We start from the raw sequence: 23,513 nt of genomic DNA on the forward strand, positions 1-23,513 counted from the left end.
AAGTGTCCTGACTGCTGTCCTCTTTTATTTTGCAGCTTATGCCAAGGTCTGGAGTGGATGACTTGCCGAACAGGAGTGAGATAACTTCTCCCGGGCATTCGGGAGCGGGATTCTATTTATTCCTCAGACTATTTCCAGTTATTAGTTATTTTCCGACACTAAACAATCACCCCGCTGTGTTTATAAAAACAGTCCGAACTGTCTGAGCTACACTTGAATCAAGTGACGCTACACCGGGGGAAGCATATTCAGAAACTGTTTTGGACACACTACAGACGACCTCACTGAAGAACAATTTTTCATGAAGTTTTATCAGTCTGGACAAGCTAAGCATTAACTCACACTGCCGTTGGTTTCAGAGTGGCATACATGTAGCTTTTTAATTTTTTATTTTTTTGTGGTTTCTTCAGCTGTGAAGGCAAAACTTCTCAAAGTATAAAACCCTCATAGAGATGTGCAGCTTTTGACATCCGTCACGATCATTCGTGATAATTTTTGGCCAAAGTAAGCGGACAGCAGAGCTGGTTGGATAGTAGTCACCCAAACTGATTTTCAGGTGACCGTTTGGTCAGGCATGCTGCTTTGTCATCTGAAGAGCACCCTGTTCTCCCAGGAGTAGGGGAGTGGATGAGAAGCAAGCCTAAAGCTTTTTTTTTTTTTTTGTTGACTATGACTAGAACATACAATAGCAGTCGAGAATGAGTTCACCAGCCTGCCAGATTACCACCAATGTTCAGAGTTTTCACCCAAACAGGCATCTGTTTCGGGTGGTAAAAATCTTAGGTGTGTATATGGCGTTACAGTGCTTACCTGGGACTTTCAGAGACACCGTCTGCTGCAAGTGTACTTTCAGTATTCATTGGAGATCTTACTTTGAATGTTAGGCCCTGCCAAAGGAAATATTTCTCTCTCATTGGACACTGTGAGGTTAGATTTGCACATTTTGCTCTTATAACTCCTGAGGATATTGACAGAAAGATTGTGCTGATGGCACTTCTGTCTCTTGTCTAATTGATGTACACAGATTCTCTCTCTGAATTTCTTCTTAAAATTAAAAGGAACCTGAAGTGAGGAATACGAAGGCTGCCATCTTCATTCCCTTACAAGTTGCTTGGCTGCCACACTGAGCTTTTGGATTGAGTTGTTTTGACGGCCACATCTGCAACCAGCACACAGCTAGTGGAGTCAGACCAGAGTCGCAGCATCTGATCTGCATGCTCATTCTGGCCCAGTGACTTAAGGCATTGGAGGCAGAGGACTAGCACAAGTCAGGACACTGGCATTGTTTGAGAATGTAGATGGTGGCCTCCATATTCCTCTCACTTCCCTTTAGCAGTGATCCGTTTAATTTAGTTAGCAATAAGACTTGCGCTATTGCCAGACTGCAGGATCCTGTAATGCCTGGGAGAACCTATGTGGCATTCCTCAGACCGTTCCGTGTTGTACTGACAAATGGCGTGCAGGTGGGACTGTATGGATGGGAAGTAGTTGACTTCTCAGCTTGGACCACCACCATTTAGCAGTTCACTGATGGAGCTTTGGCCAGTAAAGGTTCTCAGTCTATGGAATACACAAGGTTCGGGTTTAGGTCATGGAGGAAGAATGAGGGCTTTTTATGTACCTTACACACTGTACACCTGGGATCCAAGGGCTCTAGGACTGTAGACAATCATTCCAGGAGCTTAATCGCATGGCAGTGATGTTTGGTTAATAGATTCTGTTGGAATATACTGTAGGTTCACTTTGATACATTCAGGTCCAGCAGCTTTATCCCCTCAGTTGGGCTTTTTGTTGCTACAATCCATTTAAAGGGAGTAAGAAGCATAGTACCACCAGCATCCACACCTCTATGAATATTTGCATTGGGTAGATTTGTGTATGTGTGAGAAGCACAATGCTTCTCTCCAACTTCTAGTCCAAAGATTCCGGAGTAAGAAGAGAAAGGTAGGATTGTGGGCACTCTGTTGTTGAACGGAAGAGCTGGCTAGTTGCAGGGACCTAATCTCTGCTGAACAGAGTGTTTCCCAGATGTTGCTCTATTGGGTACCACCATCGCTGCTTGTGCCTCTTGTGAGGATAGCCTATTGTGTTCAAGGACAACTGACCTGAGAGTGATATGGAGGCTGACCTTTTTCTTTTTAAACAATGCACCTTGCCTGACTCTCCTGCTGATACTCTACCTCTTATATTTTTGATTTAAAGTGGCTTCATCTTTGCTCTAAAGATTATTTACAGCATAAAATCTACTACACACATACTACATCTACTACACATTAAACATTTGTAGCAGAACAGCATTCAAACAGTTAAACACAGCACTATGTTCTTCAGAGGAAAGCTCCTTGCTTTAATGAACAGCATCTGGTCAGATCTGAAGAAGTGATAAAAAAATTTTTGTTTACATTCCTTTGTCAGATACATGTAGTAAATATTAGCAAACAGCCGAAACTGAGCTGTACTGAGCTGAGCAGCAGAAAGAGCTGAGAAGTGATCGCTGGATAGATTTTAATTTATAAATACAGCAACTATGCAATAAAATGCATTTGTAGCCTTCAGAGCAGATAAACTGTACTTAGGCAATTGGTAATTTGTAAACATACAATATTACCTGTGCACATAAGAAAATATCTGTATGTGTAATGGGTATAAAAGTAGGAAAATACATTTTTATTGAAGGTTATGCCAGAGTTTTATCCCACTTGAAGTTTGACTGTATTTGATGCATGCATGTGTCAGGTACTGACACATGAAAGATCAGCAGGGCTGCCAGGCAGCTGGTATTGTTTAAAAGTAAATAAATATGGTAGCCACCATATCCCTCTCAAGTCAGTTGTCCTTTAAAGCCCCAATTCGGTCAACTTTTGTGGGTTGCTGATATTTTGTAGCATGGAACTGGTTCCATAAAGATTGGGGGAGAGGGAGGGGTTGATAAATCTGATAGCTACAGACTAGATATGATCAACACATTTGTCCTGACTTGAGGCATATTTTGCTGCTATTTTATACTCTACTTGGAATCATGTCAGAGATGCAGTTTGATTAATCCAGTTCCAAACTTCATATAGTTTGTATTTACATTTGCATAGAAGCCAGGATTATTAGCATCTCATTGACCATCACTGGTCCTGAGCCCTGCAGTGTGCCTCCTCCAGAGAGGCCAAGTTCCTCCAGTTTTGGAAGCGCTGTCCTAGGCCCACAGGCTTGTTCTCAACCAATTATTTAATCTGCAGTGAAGCTATATCTACTTCCTGCAACACAGGACAGGCACACTTCCTGTAACCCAGGAAGTTGGCCCACAGCAGCGTTCACCTGGCCTTCTCACTCTGGTGTTCTGCACACTACAGTCCTTGAATAGTCTAATGAAGCATCCTTGTAGAGTTATGCGTTACCATGCCTTGCTTGACCAGCAACGTCAAAGATTTGGGGGGTTTCTTTCCCTATAAAAACTTGTGACTTTCAAGAAAATGTAAAGGCAATCTAAAAAGAAAAAAGTTAGATATTTGACTATAGACAGGGAAGGCTCTGGATCTCATAGAGCCTTACCTGTCCTCTCTTGTACCCTCTGTTTCAGTGCCGTCACCTCAGAGGCCTTCAGAAACACTCATGTCCCCCAATGCTTTTGATGACTGGCGGCGCAAGTGTGCTCACATATGCGCAGTACGGATCTGCCCGTCTTTGGTAGCACTCGGGGACACAAGTGCTTCTGAAGCCTCCCAAGGGAGCGCTCACGGACGCTTGGGAGGGGAGCAAGAGAAGACACGGAATACTCTAGGAGCCAGAGCCTTCCATGTCCATAGGTAAGTATATTTTTTTGTTTGTTTTTTTCCTTTAGGTTTACTTTCAGTGAACAAGCTTTCATACTTGTGACTATCTCGTCAGAGAATGAAGATTGGGATGTACATCGGGTTCAGCTGCTGTATTTTTATTTTCTAAGCTTGCTACTTGAGGGATTTTCATTTCAGCTAGCCTCCTGGTTGTTTTTTTTTTTTTTTTTTTATTCTTTTGAGTAACTTAACAGCTGGTTAGGTCAACTCCTGAAACCTACAATTAAGTCTTACAAAATACCCTGACTGTGTTTCATAATTTTTTTTTCCATGACTGGATAAAGTGGCCACAAATATTTCACTGTGGTTTTTAAGGATTTTTTAAACTATATAACTGTACGCTTTTATTTTTTGTAACGGTTTTATGACTGTTTACTGATGTGCTTTCTTTTAAAGGGGCAAATAGGTCAATTGTTTTCCCGCTCTGCTTATTTTTACAAAATGTGTTGACTCTATACCACGCTGTTTGGTTGGTAAAGAGGTTTTATGTGTTAGGCATTCTATGAAGCTTGATTTTGACCTTGCTGCATTATGTTGTTATGGATAAGAAAATGATCATGCAACCTTTTTTTTCATCTTAAACGTATGGCAGGATGCAAGTACAGTACTGTTTATATGCTTGCTGGTCTTTGATTCCTGAGACTGGGGTGTACGTAGTGATGGCTACAAGTATGTAGGTAATAATTTAAATTGGATAGCACTGCTTACGGCGGGGGAGAGGGGGGTAACTCGCCTATGCCACCACCTATAGCCATTGCATTCCACTCCTGGTCCACTTAATGCCACTACTTCCTTCTGGGATTGAAGGAGGAAGTAGTGGAGTTATGTGGACCACGGAGGAAATAGGTGGCAGCATAGGCAAGTTAACCCACTGTTTGCTGTAATGTCCCACTATAACTTTTGTGATGTATAGGTTATGACACTGCATGGAGAGACACTCTCTCACAGCATGCAGGGAGCTGGGAGAGCGGCAGGAGGTGTGGCCAGGGAGAGAGTGTTGCCCAATGGCAGCTCTGGAAACTCTGGCGGAAATGGGGAATCCCTCTCCCTGTGTATCTCTGAGATGGTGACAAATCTTATGGATAATCCCGGGTGGTGTGGGGAAATGGAGGCATGTCATGAGGCAGAGAACATGCCTCTGTGTCCCATTTGCCTACCTCGGGTTCTTTTTAAATTTCTATTTACAAGTGGCTACGTACTCGTAGCTAACATCACTAGTGTAAAGCAAGCTCTGTGTTGTCTCAGCGTTTGATGAGAAATATATTGGCACGTTACAATGGTTTTATTATGTTTAATAAGCTATCCCATGCATATTTGGAGAATTTTAGATGTAGTATGAAAACAGAAGAAGCTTTTGACCAAAGGTTGACATCCGTGTGCCTAACTTCATGTTTTGGCCATTAGAGAATGTGCAGATTCACAATACCACAAATAACTAGTGAAATGAGCCGAGAGATACTTGAAAGACTGGAAAGACAAGTGAGCTTTTGGACACATTTTCCTGGCTGCATCTATCTCATCAGGGAGCACTGTATATGTCAATAGACCCCACATTGATCCATAGGCTACCACAATGTACACCCTCCCCTTGGCTGTCTATCTATCATGTCCTGGATTGCAGACCTGCTGATAGCCGTATCGCCAGTCTTGTAGCTGCAGTGTCCGTAAATAGACCGCCTCCCTTGTCAGACCTTTAGGGAAGGATGGCTGTTTTAAGAAAATGTAATCCCTGCCTCACGGTTTTGACTACACTATTTAATTTATTAATTTTTTTTAACCTCGATGGCAACATAGATTTCAAATGAAAACGTAACTTGGAAAAATTGTTTATCAAAACTTTACTGAAGGTTTCAGGAGATGAGGAGCAAGCAGGCAAACATTCCAGCGGACAAAACAAAAATGTTAATTGTATTTCTGAAAACTCGACCCTCACATAATGCAAGGATTAATTCTGAAATTGATTCTGTGCCCCTGATGAGTGTGGTGGGGTCGCTCTCCATGGAAGAGGACCTTCGTTACGTCATCTTCCAACCATACCCCATCACTTTCTACAGTACTCCATTCCGCAGCTGTGAACACATTTTGGAGCCTTCACACAGATAAAATTGGTTTATGGGGTCGGGGTGGCTTAACTCCAAACCAGAAAGATAAAGTTACTGTTGAGCATTAATAAGTTAAATTATGTAACAAACACTTGTTTTTTCCAAGATATGGATAAGAGGTTCTAGATGATTATATAATGAAGAAAAAGGTCCAGTCTACTCACTAATGCATATGTTGTGGCTTTTCCTATCTACATCCATTAGTTCTCACTAGAGAGAGGTAGCTATGGTCAGGATCTGTTAGCTTTGCCCTCTTGAAGACTTGAGGCCTTGTCACTTGCCTAACACAATGCTGGGGGAAGAGGGTAGGTGAGGAAGTGGCCTCCAATGAACTGTTGGAACTTCAAAGGGAATAAAGCACCACTTTTTTTCCTAGTTTCTAATAGCTATAGCAGCTGCCAGGTTCCCTCCTCCCCTTCTTCTAGCTGCCCATTATTTATCCAGGGGAAGGTGTGAATAGAACATCTGTAAACTCTTTGAAGCATAGTGACCAATATCACCACCACCCCCCCCCCCCCCCTTGCTGATGAAAGCTTTTTGCTAATGTGTGCAATAAAACGATTACAGCAGTCCTTATCTGCCTCAAATTTTTGTGGGCCGGGCAGGCCTGGGAAGTAAAATGATTAAGGCCTCTGCAAAAGTTTTAAATGTAAAAAGAGGTCAAATGATTTTTTTTTTGTATGAGACACATTGTTGGCATGCATGTTTAATGTGCTATTAAGATGCCCTGGGTTCTAAAAATGGCGCTTGGTTCACTTTGTTTCCCACCTGTGTTGCAAACACCAAGCCTTTTTTTTTTTTTTTTTAAAGTTAATTTTAATTGCATAGTTTTAATAATTCCACTGAGATGGAATGATGAAAAATGTACCTGATATAAGTTTCAGTGGTTTGCGGCGTGTCGCTATTGGTACACTGTATTCATGATGCAGCAAAAAACATTTGGCCACACTACAAATCTTCCTGCTTTCTCTTGTATTCAATGCACACAAAAGGTCAATTCTCTGCGGTTTCTGTTGAACATGTATTATTTGATGAAGAGGTGCTGATTTGTTGCCCCCATTCCATTCTATTGAGCTGGGCAAGTATGTTCGTTTTCTATTCATTTTACAAATGAGGATATGACGGTAATACAAGTATTGCACCTTTTTGTCAACTTATGACAGTTAATGCTAAAACAAATGTTTTTGGAACCATTTTTTTTAAGTTACAAATAAATATTTAACGCAGTTTATGAAACAAACTTTCTCTCCTACCTCTTTTATTTTTGGGAGGCTGTGTTGTCGTTTTTATTTAGAGCAATTGGTTTACCAGACAAACTAGTAACACGTACACAAGATTGATGCAATGAAATATCTGTACATTTTATTTTTACTGTTCAGTCCTTTTACCACAAATAAACATCACTGCTGCGGTGCACATTTAAGGTGGCCATTCATTGGCAGATCCACCATCCGATACGATAATCGGAATATCTAATATCAAATTGGATGAAAATCGGTAATGCCAAGAGCATGCCCAATCCACGATGCAACCGATTTTGGTCCGCTGCTCCATTACTGATATACACACCGCTGGTGAATAGCACAAGGCAGGCGTGAGATGACACACGCATTAAACGCCGATGGCGCGCATATCGCTAATGTAGCAGCAGGATTCTGAAGATGGCCACTGCACGGTGAGTGACACAGGACAGGTAATGTATAAATGCACACATAGGGGGCAGTTGCTTGCAGTGTATGGACAGCTGACAGACCTCGCTCCAATCAGATTTGACTACTAGAGAGATGTCTCTTGGTCAAATCTGCCCACCATCGCTAGATGTATGGCTATCTTTAGAAATTGTTTGATATTCAAATCTTGAAACCAGTGGATGATCAGTATTTGTAGAACACCTCAGATAGTAGTAAAAATGTTTCTGTACTGTTAGCCAAACTATGTAGGTAGAAGAAAAGCAAAAGGTATTACTTTTACAAGACTTTGTTGTTGTTTTTTCTACCTATATAACACCTCAGAGAAACATGTTAGAATACCTAGACCTAGCAATTTCACACACAGGCCCCTTATTCAATTCACTTTTTTACATATTATTTCTCCTAGGAGATTTTTTTTCCAATCTTCTATTTAACCGTTCTAGGACCAATAGTCTCTGGCCCCTTAACGAGACTCTGAGATGAGTCATACTGCAGTTTTTATCACCTACCCGGGTCTTCCTCCAGCCCTATAAGCATGGATGCACATGTGCAGAAGACCCAGACTGGCTTCGACTGAGCCTGTTACCAGGGCTCACCGCGGCTGAACAGGAGACAGCAGGAGGATGGCGAGGGACGCATCCGTGCTTATGGGGCTGGAGGAAGCCCCGGGTAAGTAAACAAAAAAAAACTGCAGTATGACTCATCTGAGTCTCTTTAAAATGAGCCTGAGGTGAGAGTTGTTGTATGGAGGCTGCCATATTTATATCCTTTTAAGCAATACTAGTTGCCTGGCTATCCTGCTGATCCCCTGCCTCCTAATACTTTCAGCCTTAGACCCTGAACAAGCATGCAACAGATCAGGTGTTTCTGACAATATTGTCAGAACTGACAGGATTAGCTGCATGCTTGTTTCTGAGGTACTTCAGCCACTACTGCCGCCAAATAGACCAGCAGGGCTGCCAGGCAACTGATACTGTTTAACAACCTCAAGACCGCGTCACGCAAATGGGCGTGACCGCAGCTCCAGGACCGCCTAACACCAATTTGTCATCTCCTGGGGATGTGCGTGCATCTGCTGCTTGGTAGGCGGAGCTCCGCTGCTCGTAGGCGATCGCCGCTCAGAGACTGTTAGACGGCGAAATCGCTGCCTTTTAACATGGTACAGCGTGCTGTACTGCGGACAGTAGTGTGATGGCTGTCGTCCTGGGGCACTAGAGAGCGATCGGCTCTCATAGGCTGAAGGTAGAAAATAAAACCCACCAACAGGAAGCTCTACTGGTGGGGAGAGGGGATCTCTTGTGTGCTGTTGTGCGGCCCTGCAGCTTGGCCTTAAAGCTGCAGTGGCCAATTTCACTAAAAATGGCCCGGTCTTTAGGGGGGTTAGCACTGTTGTGGTCCTCAAGTGGTTAAAAGGAAACAAATATGGCAGTCTACATCTACCTCTCACCTCGAATTCCATTTAAGCACCAGAGCCATCCTTTACCTTTTTGTAAACAGTGACTACTGTGGTTGGCTCACAGTAATCACTAGGTCAGGAGCCAATGATTGAGATACGAGCTCTGCAGTCAGCATAACAGAGTGAGCCAGCTGCAGTGATGAGTGGGCGCGCAGAATAAGGAAAATAGCCCATATACAGTGTGCAGTTAGCATGTCCCTTTCAGTCTGAGGGCATAGTGCTGCTGGCACAGTGGCAGCTGCTAATCAGTAGCTGTTACTGCTACAGTGGTGGCTGATAACCTACACGTGAACAAAGTGGGAGGCAGAGCAGCGACACAAGGTGGTCCCCTGCATGCGACACCTCAGCTGTGGCCTGCAGGTCACTTGGAATTAACTTTAGAGAGCAACCTGAAATGGCTATGTGGGCTGCATTTGGCCCCTGGGACGCACTTTGGACATGCCTAGCCTGTGCTATTAAAGTGATACATATATTGATGTTTTCAGGACAAACAAGGCATTTTTTTTTTAAGTGTAATTTTTGTGGTTACGCCCAATTTTCCTAAATGAAATGCCTGTGAAAGAACACTTGGGAGTGGGGAGGGAAATTAACCAAACAAAGCCTAGGCCCTGGGTTGTCTCATCTCGTCTCGTTTTTTCACCCCTCTCATTCACCAGATTTTTTTCGACCAGAATAATCCTTATCGCTTGAAGTTTTTTGGGTGTTGGTCCTATGCTGTATGAGCGCAGGGGTTCCTGCCTGTATTGCTCACCCCAGTTTGGAAGTATTTTTCTTTTAAGGTGTCTGATAAATGGTATCATTACAAAATTAAGTTTTGAATCTTTTGTATTCTAATCCTCTATAAACAAGTGAGTGTCTCCTGTAGGTGGCAGTGTTTCCTTATTCTTATTTTTGTCAAGTTTAAAAAACAAAAAAAAACAAAACAAAAAACAGTATTTTCTTTTTCTCCTACCCAGTCACACAGCATTAAGCTTTCTGGTTCTGGTAATTCTCTCTGCTGCTCTCTGTGGAAATGTCTTGCTTCTGTCATGCTCCATAGATTTTCAGAACTTGCCACATGAGTCTGTGTGATATAATGCTCAGAGTGGTGTTCCCATATTCACATGCTGCTGTATTAAATTTGAATGACACTAAAAATATGTGAATGTTTCATATTCATGGTGGTTTACCTCTGCGCCCCTCCTTATGGAAACTATTTGAAGTAATGTTTGTCAGGGCAACGGGCCCGGTGGAAGACAGAAGTGTGGCAGTTAAAGGGCTACTACAGCGTAAAACATAAGCAGTTAGGGCTGGTGCACACCAAAAACCGCAAGCAGATCCGCAAAACGCTAGCAGATTTTGAAACGCTTTTTTAATTTTTCTATGGCGTTTTGCTAGCGTTTTGCGGATTGCTGCTGCGGTTTTCAGTATAGTAGATTTCATATATTGTTACAGTAAAGCTGTTACTGAACAGCTTCTGTAACAAAAACGCCTGCAAAACCGCTCTGAAGTGCCGTTTTTCAGAGCGGTTTGCGTTTTTCCTATACTTAACATTGAGGCAGAAACGCATCCGAAATCCAAAAAATGCCTCACCCAGGCATTTTTCGTTTCCGCAAAACGCCTCCCGCTCTGGTGTGCACCACCCCATTGAGATACATTGACCAAGCAGATCCGCAGCCGCAAGCGGATCTGAAAACGCCCAAAAAGCCGCCCGGTGTGCACCAGCCCTTAATCGGACAGTACTGACAGATTTTGGATTAGTCCATCTCCTCATGGGGGGGGGGGGGTCTCAAGGTCGTCTTTGTTTTCAAAAGCTTGTTTGTGGTGTGATTCAGACAATACTGTAGCCAAATAGATGAATAAAGGTACATACACACGTCAAATTTTTTTTTTTTCCAAACGACCGGTCGTTCGGACGTCAAATTGGGATGTGTACAAACTTTCGTTCGGCTGATAAGGCTGGTTTTGGCGGATCCGTCAAAAACAGCCTTATCAGCCAAATGACCGTTTGTACACGCCCGATTTGACGTCCGAACGACCGGTCATTTGGTAAAATCAGATGTGTGCATGTACCTTAAGGCTGCAGGCAACTGGTATGGTTTAAAAGGAAATAAATATGGCAGCCTCCATCTTCCTCTCACTTCAGTTGTCCTTTTAATATTGAGTTCTAAGTTCTTCGTACACATTTTATAACTTTTAAAGCAAACCTGTGACCTTAAAAATAGACAGTCACATACCTCATTAGAGGGAAGCTTCTGTATGCTCCAGAGGGGTCATCCTCAAGACCGCTGATCTAGTGCTGGGACCTACCAAGTTCATGACCATATGTCAGGGACACAAACTCTCTGTCATAATGAATTATAATAGCTGCAATTCTATTTACTCACCCATTCCATCCGAGCTACACCATATATGGTGAAGGCCTCGCCGTGTTATGGAATAATGCCATGGCATTTTTGAGAGGCTGTGTATCCTCCACAGATCAGGCTTCACAGCTCATGAAGTGTTTTCAAAATAGAGAACCACCTTATTCAGAATAATACAGCACATACCAATAGAAAACCATAAAACATTTAAAATCTGGGTAGTGCTCCACACACCACTGGCACTCTTGCATACAGCCCCTCTCGTTCACCACCTATACTGTAGGTACTGGTACCATATGTCCTAGCCGGCTTACAAATGAAGGGAGAGATAGCAAGGTGTGCTCAGTGTCATCCTCAATGTTTTAACCTCAGGACCCGAGACCGTTGGAACTCACAAGACCTTAGAGGGAAGTTGCTTGTTCGTTCACATTACCAGCATTTAATAGAATAGACAATGTCCTGCAGATTGCGGCCTCCTTTCAGTCAGTCTGCATTACAAATAGCATGGCCATGCTGTACCAACACCATCCGTGTGTGTGTGCTATTTCCAGAGGGCAGAGAGCTGGATCACAGGAGCGCTCAGTGATTTTGTGAGGTAAGCCCCGCCCACCGACATGTGGTTAGGCGGTTCCTGCATAAGTGTGCAGTATGAGATGGTATTTGTCCGGAGTTGCGATATATAGGTTACTTGTAAAGTGATTACCTCCTCCACAGCCCATACTCCAGCTCTGTAGCCCGCCCCCAGCTCTGTGCCTGTGGCCATAACCTAATTGCTCATCAATTCCTTTTTGAGGAGAGAGGAAATCTTGTCTATTACACTGCAGCCACAGAGCTGTAGAGGTAACCCAGCCTCCAGGAAAAAATGGCATGGCGTTATTCTATAATGGGGCGGGGCCTTCACCATATATGGCAGAGCGGATGAGTAAACAGAATTGCGGCTATGCATTATAACAGAGTTGGTGTACCTGACGTTAAAGAGGAACTCCAGTGAAAATAATGTAATAAAAAAGTGCTTAATTTTTACAATAATGATGTATAAATGATTTAGTCAGTGTTTGCCCATTGTAAAATCTTTTAAATCCCTGATTTACATTCTGACATTTATTACATGGTGACATTTTTACTATTGGCAGGTGGTGTAGCTGCTGTATGCTTTTTTGGCAGTTGGAAACAGCTGTAAACGGCTATTTCCCACAATGCAGCAAGGTTCACAGACAGGAAATTGCCAGGAGTACGTACTCGAGTTTCTTGTGGGAGGGGTTTTAACAAAATATCAGTCATACAGCTCTGACCATTGTGTTCTTGGTCATCTCCCTGACTAAGGCCCTTGTCCCTCAGACTTCTTCCACTTCCAGAAGATGGAGGCTACTGTGCTCATTGGAACCTTCAAAGCGGCAGAAAAGTCTCCCCCACCCAGTTTTGTGCCGCCAGACAATCCTGTCTGGGAGGCCTCCAGACAGTTCCTTAGACTTCATGTTTGGTTTGTGTTCTGATATGAAATGTCAACTGTGGGACCTTATATAGACAGGTGTGTGCCTTTCCAAATCAAGTCCAATCAATTTAATTTACCACAGGCAGACTCCAATTAAGCTACAGCAACATCTCCAGGATGATCAGGGGAACAGGATTCACCTGAGCTCAATTTTGAGCTTCATGGCAAATGCTGTGAATATGTATCTGTACATGTGCTTTTTCAATTTTTGTATTTTTAATCAATTTGCCAAAACCTCAAGTAAACGTATTTACGTTGTCATTATGGAGTGTTGCATGTACAATTCTGAGGGAAAATGAATTAAATTAATTTTGGAATAAGGCTGTAACATAAAAAAGTGGAAGTATTGCACTGTGAATAATTTCCGAATGCACTATACTGAGATAAGTATCTGACTTTTTATTTAACGTACCTCTGAATCGAGAGGGGATTTTGATTGGTATAGGTGCCTTTGAGTGGATGGTGCTGTGACCTGTCTCAGCACCATTCTTTCAGTTCAGTGCCAACAGGGGTCCCTATTCTAATCAGCTAAAATCTTCGACTGAGTAGAAAGTAAAATATGAATGGGGAGGAAATGGCAGTTATCCTCCCTGATCACTCCCCCTTGTACTGCCGACATTTTGAGATCTGCAAAAAAAACAAACACAACTCGCCTACTCCTGGATCCCTTTCCTGCCTTTTGCGCTGTCTACTTTCTCATTCTGCTGCCGTGTCCTCTTCTATCAGCCAGCATCTCCACTGCTATGGCAGTGACCCGGAAGTAGTTTCGGGTTACGTCCGGGTCACTGCCGTATAGGTGAAGATGTCGGCAGATATGCGGGACACAGTGACGGAACGGGAGAGCTGACACGGCAGAAAAGACAGCGAAGGTATCCAGGTGTAGGCGAGTTGTACATCGATTTTTTGTTTTGCAGATCTAAAAATGTTGTTGCAGTTTTACTTTAACATATCCGTTATCTATATGTGTTGGCTCCAATCTGGCAAAATGGACAAAAATATTTGTGTTGTGTGAATGGAGCCTAATCCTCCTTTCATTTCCCCTCTTCCGCCTGTACCCTGTGCTGAATCTGAGGACATCTGTAGTGCAGCCAAATGCCCATTACAGAAGTTCCCCAACCTTTATTCATAACCTCTCCTAGTGCCTGTCAGAGGCTGGGAGTTTATTGAGGCGGCTCCGAAAAAAATGACGTCCTGCAGGTATTTCATTTTCAACTTCTCATATCCCATGTGACAAGAGAGTCCATTGAGAGAGTATTTATGGAGGAAAGAGCTGCCGGCTATCTCTGAGGGAGACAAGTTATACAATGGAGAGCAGACACTGCACTGAGGCCTGGCTCTGCCTTCCCTTACATTCCTACTGATTCATGTTAATTGGCGATATAAATTTGCTTTTATTATGCTATTAGGATGATTAAAGAAACACTGTGCCATTACTGGATGAATATTCATTGCTAGACCATGGTTAGCAATGAGCCACTTTCCATTTAATGTCATTTAATGCGCATATAGACAAGTTTTGTAGGCTGAAGCACATCTGTCACAAGTGATGCAAGATCGGCTGTAGTGGTGTAATTGTAGGGGAAGCAGCTCCCGCAGGTACAGAGGGACCCAACCTTGTTACATATTTACATACTTATTTGGGTTGAAAAAAAGACATGCGTCCATCGAGTTCAACCAGAAATCAAAGTACAACTCCAGCCTGCTCCCTCACATATCCCTGTTGATCCAGAGGAAGGTGAAAAACCCTTACAAGGCATGGTCCAATTAGCCCCAAAAGGGAAAAAATTCCTTCCCGAGGGCGATCAGATAAAATTCCTGGATCAACACCACTGGGCATTACCTAGTAACTATAGCCATGGATGTCTTTCAATGCAAGGAAATCATCTAAGCCCCCTTTAAATGCAGATCTAGAATTTGCCATATTTACCTCCTGTGGAAATGCATTCCACATCTTCACCCTGGCGATATGCAGTTTCTGTGGTTGCGTCAGCGGAAGTAATTTTTTGAATAAAACTTCTTGTAAACCTTGTAGCTAGCACTAGGCTAGCTACCTGTGTCTCCCAAGTCCCACCGCACCTCTCTGATTTCCCCCCCCCCAATCGGCGGTGCTTATATTTACCCAGCCACGATTCCGCGAGAGCCGCAGCCTCCCCAATCAGCTTCAGACGTCGCTATGGCGTTTTATCATGTCCTCTAGTCCTATGAGAAGGCCTAGCGACAAAAAGCTCAACCGCCAAGCTTTTATATTGCCCTGTGATGTATTTTAACATGTTAGTTAGATCCTCTCTGTGGCCTAGTGCACACCAGAGCGGTTTGGCTGTGTTTTGTGATCCGCTTGCGGCTGCGGATACGCTTGGGTAATGTATTTCAATGGGCTGGTGCACACCAGAGCGGGAGGCGTTTTGCAGAAACGCATACTCCCGGGCTGCTGCAGATTTTGGTTTGCGGAGGCGTTTCTACCTAAATGTTAAGTATAGGAAAACGCAAACCGCTCTGAAAAACGTCACTTCAGAGCGGTTTGCCAGACGGTTTTTGTTACGGTAGCTGTTCAGTAACAGCTTTACTGTAACAATCCATGAAATCTACTACACCAAAAACGCTTCACAAAACCGCAAAATGCTAGCTAAAACGCTACAGAAAAATAATAAAAAGCGTTTCAAAATCTGCTAGCATTTTGCGGATCTGCTAGCGGTTTTTGGTGTGCACCAGGCCATTGGTGTCTTTTCTCCAGACTAAATAAACCCAGTTTATGTAACCTTTCTTGGTAAGTGAGACCTTCCATCCCCCGTATCAGTTTTGTTGCTCATCTCTTCACCTGCTCTAAAACTGCAATATCTTTCCTGTAATGTGGTGCCCAGAACTGAATTCCATATTCCAGATGTGGCCTTACTAGAGGGTTAAACACGGGCAGTACTATGCTAGCATCTCGAGTTTTTATTTTCCTTTTAGTGCATCCCAAAATTTTGTTAGCTTTAGCTGCAGCGGCTTGGCATTGAATACGATTATTTAACTTGTTGTCGATGAGTACTCCTAAGTCCTTCTCCAAGTTTGATGTCCCCAACTGTATCCCATTTATTTTGTATGGTGCTAGACCATTGGTACGACCAAAATGCATGACTTTACATTTTTCAACATAGAATTTCATCTGCCATTTATGTGCCCATATAGCCATCCTATCCAGATCCTGAGAGTGGATGATTCTGCACAATTCTGTATAATCTGCAAAAATAGCAACATTGCTTTCTACTGCACCTACTAGGTCATTAATAATTAAATTGAAGAGCAATGGACCCAGTACTAACCCCTGTGTCACCCCCCCCCCCCCCCTCCAAAATGGGCCACCACTCCAAAGAAGGGTTTGTTGTGGTTATGGAGTGGCTGCATTTTCTGATATGATTCCTGGTAAATGGGCCCCTTGGTCATGGGGTGGGGGTCACCATGGTGGAATAGGTTGAGAATGTTGGAGGGGCCTGCACTACGGTTCTGCAGGAAGAAATCTGGATATGCACTTTGCACCCCCTGGCTGTAGTGTAGGAAGAAACACCTAAAAATTACACATTAAGGCCTCTTACACACTACATGTGATTCTGATGTTTTATGCGATCCGATTTTTAAAAAAAAAAATTTTATTCAGATAAAAAAAAAAAATACTGCATGCTGCTATGTTTTTTTAATCGGAATCAAAAATCGAATAATATAAAAAAATCGGAATCGCATGTAGTGTGCAAGAGGCCTAAGGACGGTTTTACGCCTGGCCGGTGCAATGCTCCACCCCCATTGTATCACACTGCAAAAAATGTAATTCATATGACCCTGCGGCAGAGTGTGGCGACAGGGTCATATGCATAGCGCCGCCCCCACTCAGTGACGTACTCCTTGCTGGACAGGAAGTGCATCACTGGGCTTCCCGGGCCTCTCCTTGTTCTGTGCATGTACGCCGCTGCCGCCAACATATTTAAAGTTTCTGTGTTGCCCATTGACTTTATTGGCTTCGCCGTGGAAGTTGGCTGGTAACACACTGTTAACTTTGTCACTAGAGAAGAAAATCATCTGGCACTGCATCACAGGCTACTCTACCATCAATGTTATTATCAATGCTATTCAAGTATATTTAACCTTGTACAGTATTTATTCCATAGATGGTAAAATCACATACCCTGTATGGTCCTAGCTGTGGAGCAATGTGGGAGCAGCGGTCTGCCTGACGACCGTTTTGCTCTAAACTAGTTTCTTCCGAGGCTCCTAGGTGTCCACACAGAGCCTCGGAAGAAGCCCGTTTAGAGCGAAACGGTATGTGATTTTGCAATATATGGAATGAATACTGTACATCAGTGTTTCTCAACACGTGGTTCGCGGACCCCAGGGGGTACGCGAGACCCCAGCCGGGGGTACGCAGCCAGGAGGGGGACTCAGTGCAAAACGGGGGGAGCATGCCCACACATAGCGGCGGGGAGGGGGTCCACTCCCCCCTCCCTCACCTGGGCTCCCCCGTCAGCGCTTTCCCCCTCCGACACATTAACACCGGCGGCATGGTAAAAGGAACGTGAACTTACTTCCGCGTTCCACGCCGGAGATTCTTCTCTGTTAGCGATGACGCTGCTTCCTGTTTATCAGGAAATTGCGTCAGGCTCAAAGAAGATCAGACCTCCAGCGTGGAACGCAGAAGTTTGCGTTCCTTTCACCATGCCGCTGTAATGTGTCGGAGGGGGGAAAGCGCTGATAGGGGAGCCCAGGTGAGGGAGGGAGTGGACCCCCCTCCCCGCCGCTATGTGTGGGCATCGCTCCCCTCATGCGCTGTGTCCCCCTCCTGGCTATACTTGGGGCACCCATGCCTGGCTATACTGGGGGGCACCCACACCTAGCTGTACTTGGGGGCACCTATACATATCTATACTGGAGGCACCCATGCCTGGCTATACTAGGGGCACCCATACCTAGCTGAACTGGGGGCACCTATACCTAGCTATACTTGGGCCACCTATACTTAGCTATACTGAAGGCACCTATACCTGGGGGAACCTATACCTAGCTATACTTGGGCCACCTATACTTAGCTATACTGGGGCCACCTATACCTTGCTATACTGAGGGCACCTATACCTTGCTATACTGAGGGCACCTATTCCTAGCTATACTGGGGCCACCTATCCTGGGGGGCACTTATACCTAGCTATACTGGGGCCACCTATACCTAGCTATACTGAGGGCACCTATACTGGGGGGCACCCATACCTAGCTATACTGGGGGCACCTATACCTAGCTATACTGGAGGCACACCTGCATGGCTATACTGGAGGCACCCATACCTAGCAATACTGGGGGCACCCATGGCTGGCTATACTGGGGGCACCCATACCTAGATGTACTGGGGCACCCATGCCTGGCTATACTGGGGGCACCCATGCCTAGCTATACTGAGGACACCTATACCTGGCTATACTGGGGGCACCTATAACTAGCTATATTGGGGCCACCTATACCTAGCTATACTGAGGGCACCTATACTGGAGCAGGCACCTATACCTCGCTATCTATACTGGGGGCACCAATACCTGGGGGGTGTATACACACGCACGCACACACACACACGCGCGCGCGCGCACACACGCGCACGCACGCGCACGCACACACACCTGCGCGCGGCACTTGGTAGGGGGTACTTGGCTCAAACTGAATTGCGATAGGGGGTACTTGGCTTGAAAAAGTTGAGAAACACTGCTGTACATGGTTAAATATACTTGAATAGCATTGATAACATTGATGGAAGAGAAGCCTGCGTTGTAGTGCCGGATGATTTTCTTCTCTAGTGACAGAATTGAACAATGTTCCTTTCAACATCCTGAGCACACGTAAGGCAGCATACCCTAAAGGATCCACACCGCGGAAACACTTCCATTTAAAGCCCGGAACTGCAGTGCCAGTCACTTTTCTCTTAATTTGTATACACTGTTGACTTTGCAGCAGGTCGAAAGGCAATCGAGCACTTCCAACGCAACATGACATGTTAAAGAGGAACTCCAGCCTAAACAAACATACTGTCTTTAGGTTACATTAGTTATGTTAATTAAAATAGATAGGTAATATAATCTCTTACCCACACTGTTTTAAAAGAACAGGCAAATGTTTGATTTCATGATGGCAGCCATCTTTTTGGTTGAAAGGCGGTGACAGGGAGCATGAGACACAGTTCCAACTGTCCTGTGTCCTGAGCACCTCTCCCAGTTGCTAGGCAACGTGAATAACAACATAGGAAATCCCTTCATGCTCTGCACAGCATCAGGGGAAAAAAAGCCCGGGCTTTTTTTCTTTGATGGGTGGAGCTTAGATAAAAATGCAGCTAAAAATGAGGCTTTGGTAAGAAAAACAAAGTTCTGATGCTGTAAAACTGTTAAACACCAAGCCTTTTCAGTTCTGCTGAGTAGATTTTTAGTCCGGAGATTCACTTTAAGTGTACTAGGCCCTAATGCCTTGCATTGTCACTGCATTAGCTTGTGGTAAAACAGGGTAGCCCAATGCACACTTGCAAGGCAAGTGTAAAAGGGGCCTAAAAAACAACTCCACCCCAACTGCAGGTATGTGTATTAAACATAACTGCTTGGCGACCCTTGCTGGATACAGTTGTTTGTAGAGATGGCCACTTGCCCACAACATGCATGCGCCCACAACACTTCCTGTTTGTGGTAGTCTCTCGATTCACTTAGTCGATCAAGTGCAGACGTGTACCTTAAAGTGTACCTAGCAGCAGATTTGAATGGTGCAGGTACAGTGCTGGAACGAGGGGACCGTGAGAGGAATGGGAAGGCTCTATTAGGTCGAGAGCACTCCCTCTCTATAGGTAAGTATTTGAATTTCACTTTATATTTGCTTTACAAGTACAAAACTTATTGCTGAGCTTTAATAAAAGAATACTGAGGTGAAAATAAACTGATGAGATAAACAATTGTATGTATCCTTCTACTCATAAAAAGCGTACATCAAAAAATGTGCTTGGAAATTTGGGCGCTCCGTAATACCAATTGGAAAACATTGCTATTAAATACCAATTTTTTTTACTATGGCCAAACCTAAGCCTATTTTCACAGACAACCTTCTCCCCGATGCCTATCTCTAACCCCCCCCCCCCCCCCCCCCTTCGACTCAAGCATGTTAATTGGTCATGCTGCAATATGTCAGGCTATCGTGGTGGATCGGTTGCAGGGCGGTAACGGCAAGTGATATCGAGACGAGAGACGAAACCCCCAGCGCTGTCCCCCTCTAATGTCCAATGTCCCCCAGTGCCCAGTGCAGTATACATTAACTGTCTGTGTATGCCACTGGCCATGGGCTCCACCCATTCATGTACCCCACATGGCTGCCAGAGTACACGTAAGTGGGTGGGTGGGTGACATCACACCTGGTCACGTTACTCCATCGGTGGACACGGACAGGTAATGTATAGTGCACTGGGCACAGGGGGAGCACATTGGACATTAGGGGGTCCAACTGGTGAGGCGGTCGGATGCTGAGTCTCAAGGCCATTCTGGATCGATTTCAGCATGAAATTGATCAAGAATTGGCCTGCGGTGTACGGGCAGCTGACAGATCTCTCTCTAATCAGATTGGATCAGAGATAGATTTATCTCTAGGTTGAATCTGCCCATCATCGCTAGATATATGACTACCTTAACCAAGGCCCGGATTTAAGACAAGGCACTGTAGGCGCGTGCCTACAGGTGCCTGATGATGGCAAGGCGGCTCACCCCCCTTATTGCCACCCTCCCTCTTTCCCAATGCAGAGTCCTAAGTAGAGCTTAATAAGAGGTCACTCAACCAGCTCTCAGCATTCCACTGATGAGATCTCCCTTCAGTCAGGTGCTACTTAATACTGAGGGTGCCACTGGCTATCTAATGCTAAAGGACACCTGTAGCTATTTATGACAGGTGAGGGAAGTAAGGGAGAGGTGACAACTGGGACAACTGACAGCTTGCAGCGCAGTTGGGGTGTTTGTAGGTTCATGGAGGGCGAGGTCTAAGGTGCCTATAGGCTCCTGTGATTTAAATCCAGGCCTGACCTTTACACTTCTGTAGAGAAGAGCAGAGGCTGTTACAGTGGCACTATGAGGACTTTAATTATTGCGTGTGGTTTTTTTTTTTGCATGATGTGGTTGAACAGGCTCGATATTTTTGACCATATTTGTCTGAAAAGAGCAGATGGCTACGGGGAAGCTGTGAGCGGAATTTATGGACAACTGCAAATGGGATGCTGCACTGATTTTCCTCTGCAATGCGGTCATTACAGAGGATCATCCAGCTCATTAAATCACTAAAGAAAGTTACTGAGATGATAGCAAAATGATTAACTTGACTGCTAGAGAGGATTGGAGGAGTTTGGAAGACTTTTTAGAGTTCAACTCCAGCTTAAACTTTTAATTTAAGATAGTATGGGGATGTATTAGAACATCTGGCTGTTATATCTGTCGGATCCCCTGTTTATAATCATTTGCTTTGCTTTCAATGGTGTCCCCCATGACAGAATGAGATCTCTAACAAAGGATGCAGACAGAACCATCTGTTGTTAAAGTGCAACTGAAGTGACAGGGATATGGAGGCTGACATATTTCTTTCCTTTTCAACAATGCACATTTCCTGGCTGTCATGCCGATTACCTGCCTCTAATACTTTTAAGGGTAGCAGGAAAAAAGTGCGGCGGCTGAGGGTGGACAAAAAGGGCAGAAAAAAGGTGCCGCAATAAATATCGTTAACAACATTAGAACATTAGAGTTTTTGAAGTATGTTATTGTTTTAGAAGCTTGCAACGTTATAGTTTTTGTCATATTTCGTTTATTTACATATTTTACTTTTTTAAAGATATTATCATTTCTATGTGTAAAAGGGCGTTTCTGTGGAGGGAGTGGTTAGGGTTAGGCACAACCCGGGTGGCGGTTAGTTTTAGGCAAATCCAGGGGTGGTGGTTAGGGTTAGGCGCCACCAGGGGAGGGAGTGGTTAGTTATAGGCTCCGCAAGGGGATGGTTCTGTGTGAGGGGAGGGTTGGCTTCAGCTGTATTGTTGAATAACTTAACCATTTTTAACGTTGATATCTTTTCCTTACTATTACTTGTTTGTTTTTACAATGGTATTTATCGTTACCCAAGTTTGACAACGATGTTTATCGTTCTCAGATTTCATTATCGCTTTTTTCACTGCGCCTTTTTTTCATGCACGCCTTTTAAGGTAGCCATACATCTAGCGATGGATGGGCAGATCAACCAAGAGACATATATCTCGCTGATTTAATTGATTGGGGGAGAAATCTGTTGGCTGCCCATATACCGCAGAACGAATCCCAATCAATTTCAACATGAAATCTTTTGGGAATCAGCCTTGTGAAGCTGCCTCACTGTCCCCCCAAATGTTAAATGTGCTTCTGCATTAAAATACTTTATCTGTCACACTGCCCACCGGTAGTGTCCAGCGCCAGGGGCGTGTCTGGGTAATATAGCGCCATTGCAAACACTGAAATTGAAAGGGAACGTGCATCCACTGGGTAAGTGATGGCGTATACCTTCCGCTGTGCACACTCTGCAATTGGCTGCCTGGGGACAAGGTTTATGCTATGAGGGAATATTTTAAAATAAAAGCAATATTGGCTGGAAGTAAAGTCCGAGGGTCAAAATGGGGGCATTGAGAGGAGCTGTCTCTGGCAGTGGCAGATGGTACCGGGTGGGGACCACTAGGCTGACGAATGGGGGGGGGGGGTGATGGAGGACCTCAATGTCATCAGCTATACTGTGGTGGGGGAGATCGAAGGACCACTAGGCTGTCAGGGAATACTGTGGTAGGATGGGGGGATTTTGACAGCAATTCAGGTTCCATCCCGCTAGATCCAACCCTGCGTCAGATTTCCGTTTATCGGACAGGCAATTGCATTGTGTGTAGCCAGCATAACACTGGGCTACATTCAACAGGTGCGGTAAGTTTAGTAAACCCTTCTCTTTCAGGCAAGGCCGGATTTATACTTCATTTGATACTTTTCACCCCTAGGCCAAGTATGTTAGGCTGTCTTCCATGTGCTACAACGCCACTCCCATTCCATGTGTCGCCCCCTCTTCCATGTTTAACATTTATGTACTGCAGCCCCCCTCTTTCATGAACAGCTTTCTTGCACATCAGCTTCCGTTTCACATGTTTCTCCCCATTTGCAGCCTTCTCTCCCATATGCAGCAACCCTTATTGCTGCATATGGAAGAGAAGGCTGCAAATAGGGGTTCTCTTGAGGGTTGTACGACAGACAAGGGGACATGATTTGCGGGTGGAGGAAAAAAGTTTTTGCCGTCTATTTAGAAAGGGGTCCTTCACAGTGAGAGTGGTTAAAATCTGGAACATCTTACCTCAGGAAGTAGTTATGGCAAACTCTATATCTGTAATCAAATAGGGCTTGGATGCTTTCCTTGCATTGAAGGGCATCCACGGCTATAATTATTAGGTAATTCCCAGAAGAGTTGATCCAAGGATTTATCTGACATTTGGAGTCGGGAAGGAATTTTTCCTTTTAAGGCTAATTGGCGCAAGTCTTGTAAGTTTTTTTTTTTTTTGCCTTCCCCTGGATCAACTGGGATATGTGC

The 23,513-nt window shown here is 44.3% G+C and overlaps 1 protein-coding gene across 2 annotated transcripts in view; it reads left to right on the forward strand.

Annotated features, from left to right (window-relative positions):
• ARL5B (ADP ribosylation factor like GTPase 5B) overlaps window positions 1-23,513 on the forward strand; it is a 65,883-nt gene that overhangs the window by 39,168 nt on the left and 3,202 nt on the right. Inside the window, exon 6 of one of the 2 annotated variants that reach the window (XM_068235588.1) lies at window positions 36-7,166. The exons of the other annotated variant lie outside the window; for it this stretch is intronic. Coding sequence (XP_068091689.1) covers window positions 36-84 — 49 coding nt within the window. The 3' untranslated portion in view covers window positions 85-7,166. Of the gene's footprint in view, window positions 1-35; window positions 7,167-23,513 lie in introns of those variants that run through there. 2 annotated transcript variants of the gene reach the window in all.

The sequence above is a fragment of the Hyperolius riggenbachi genome, chromosome 5 (genome assembly GCF_040937935.1).
Source record: "Hyperolius riggenbachi isolate aHypRig1 chromosome 5, aHypRig1.pri, whole genome shotgun sequence".
NCBI classification, from domain to species: domain Eukaryota; kingdom Metazoa; phylum Chordata; class Amphibia; order Anura; family Hyperoliidae; genus Hyperolius; species Hyperolius riggenbachi.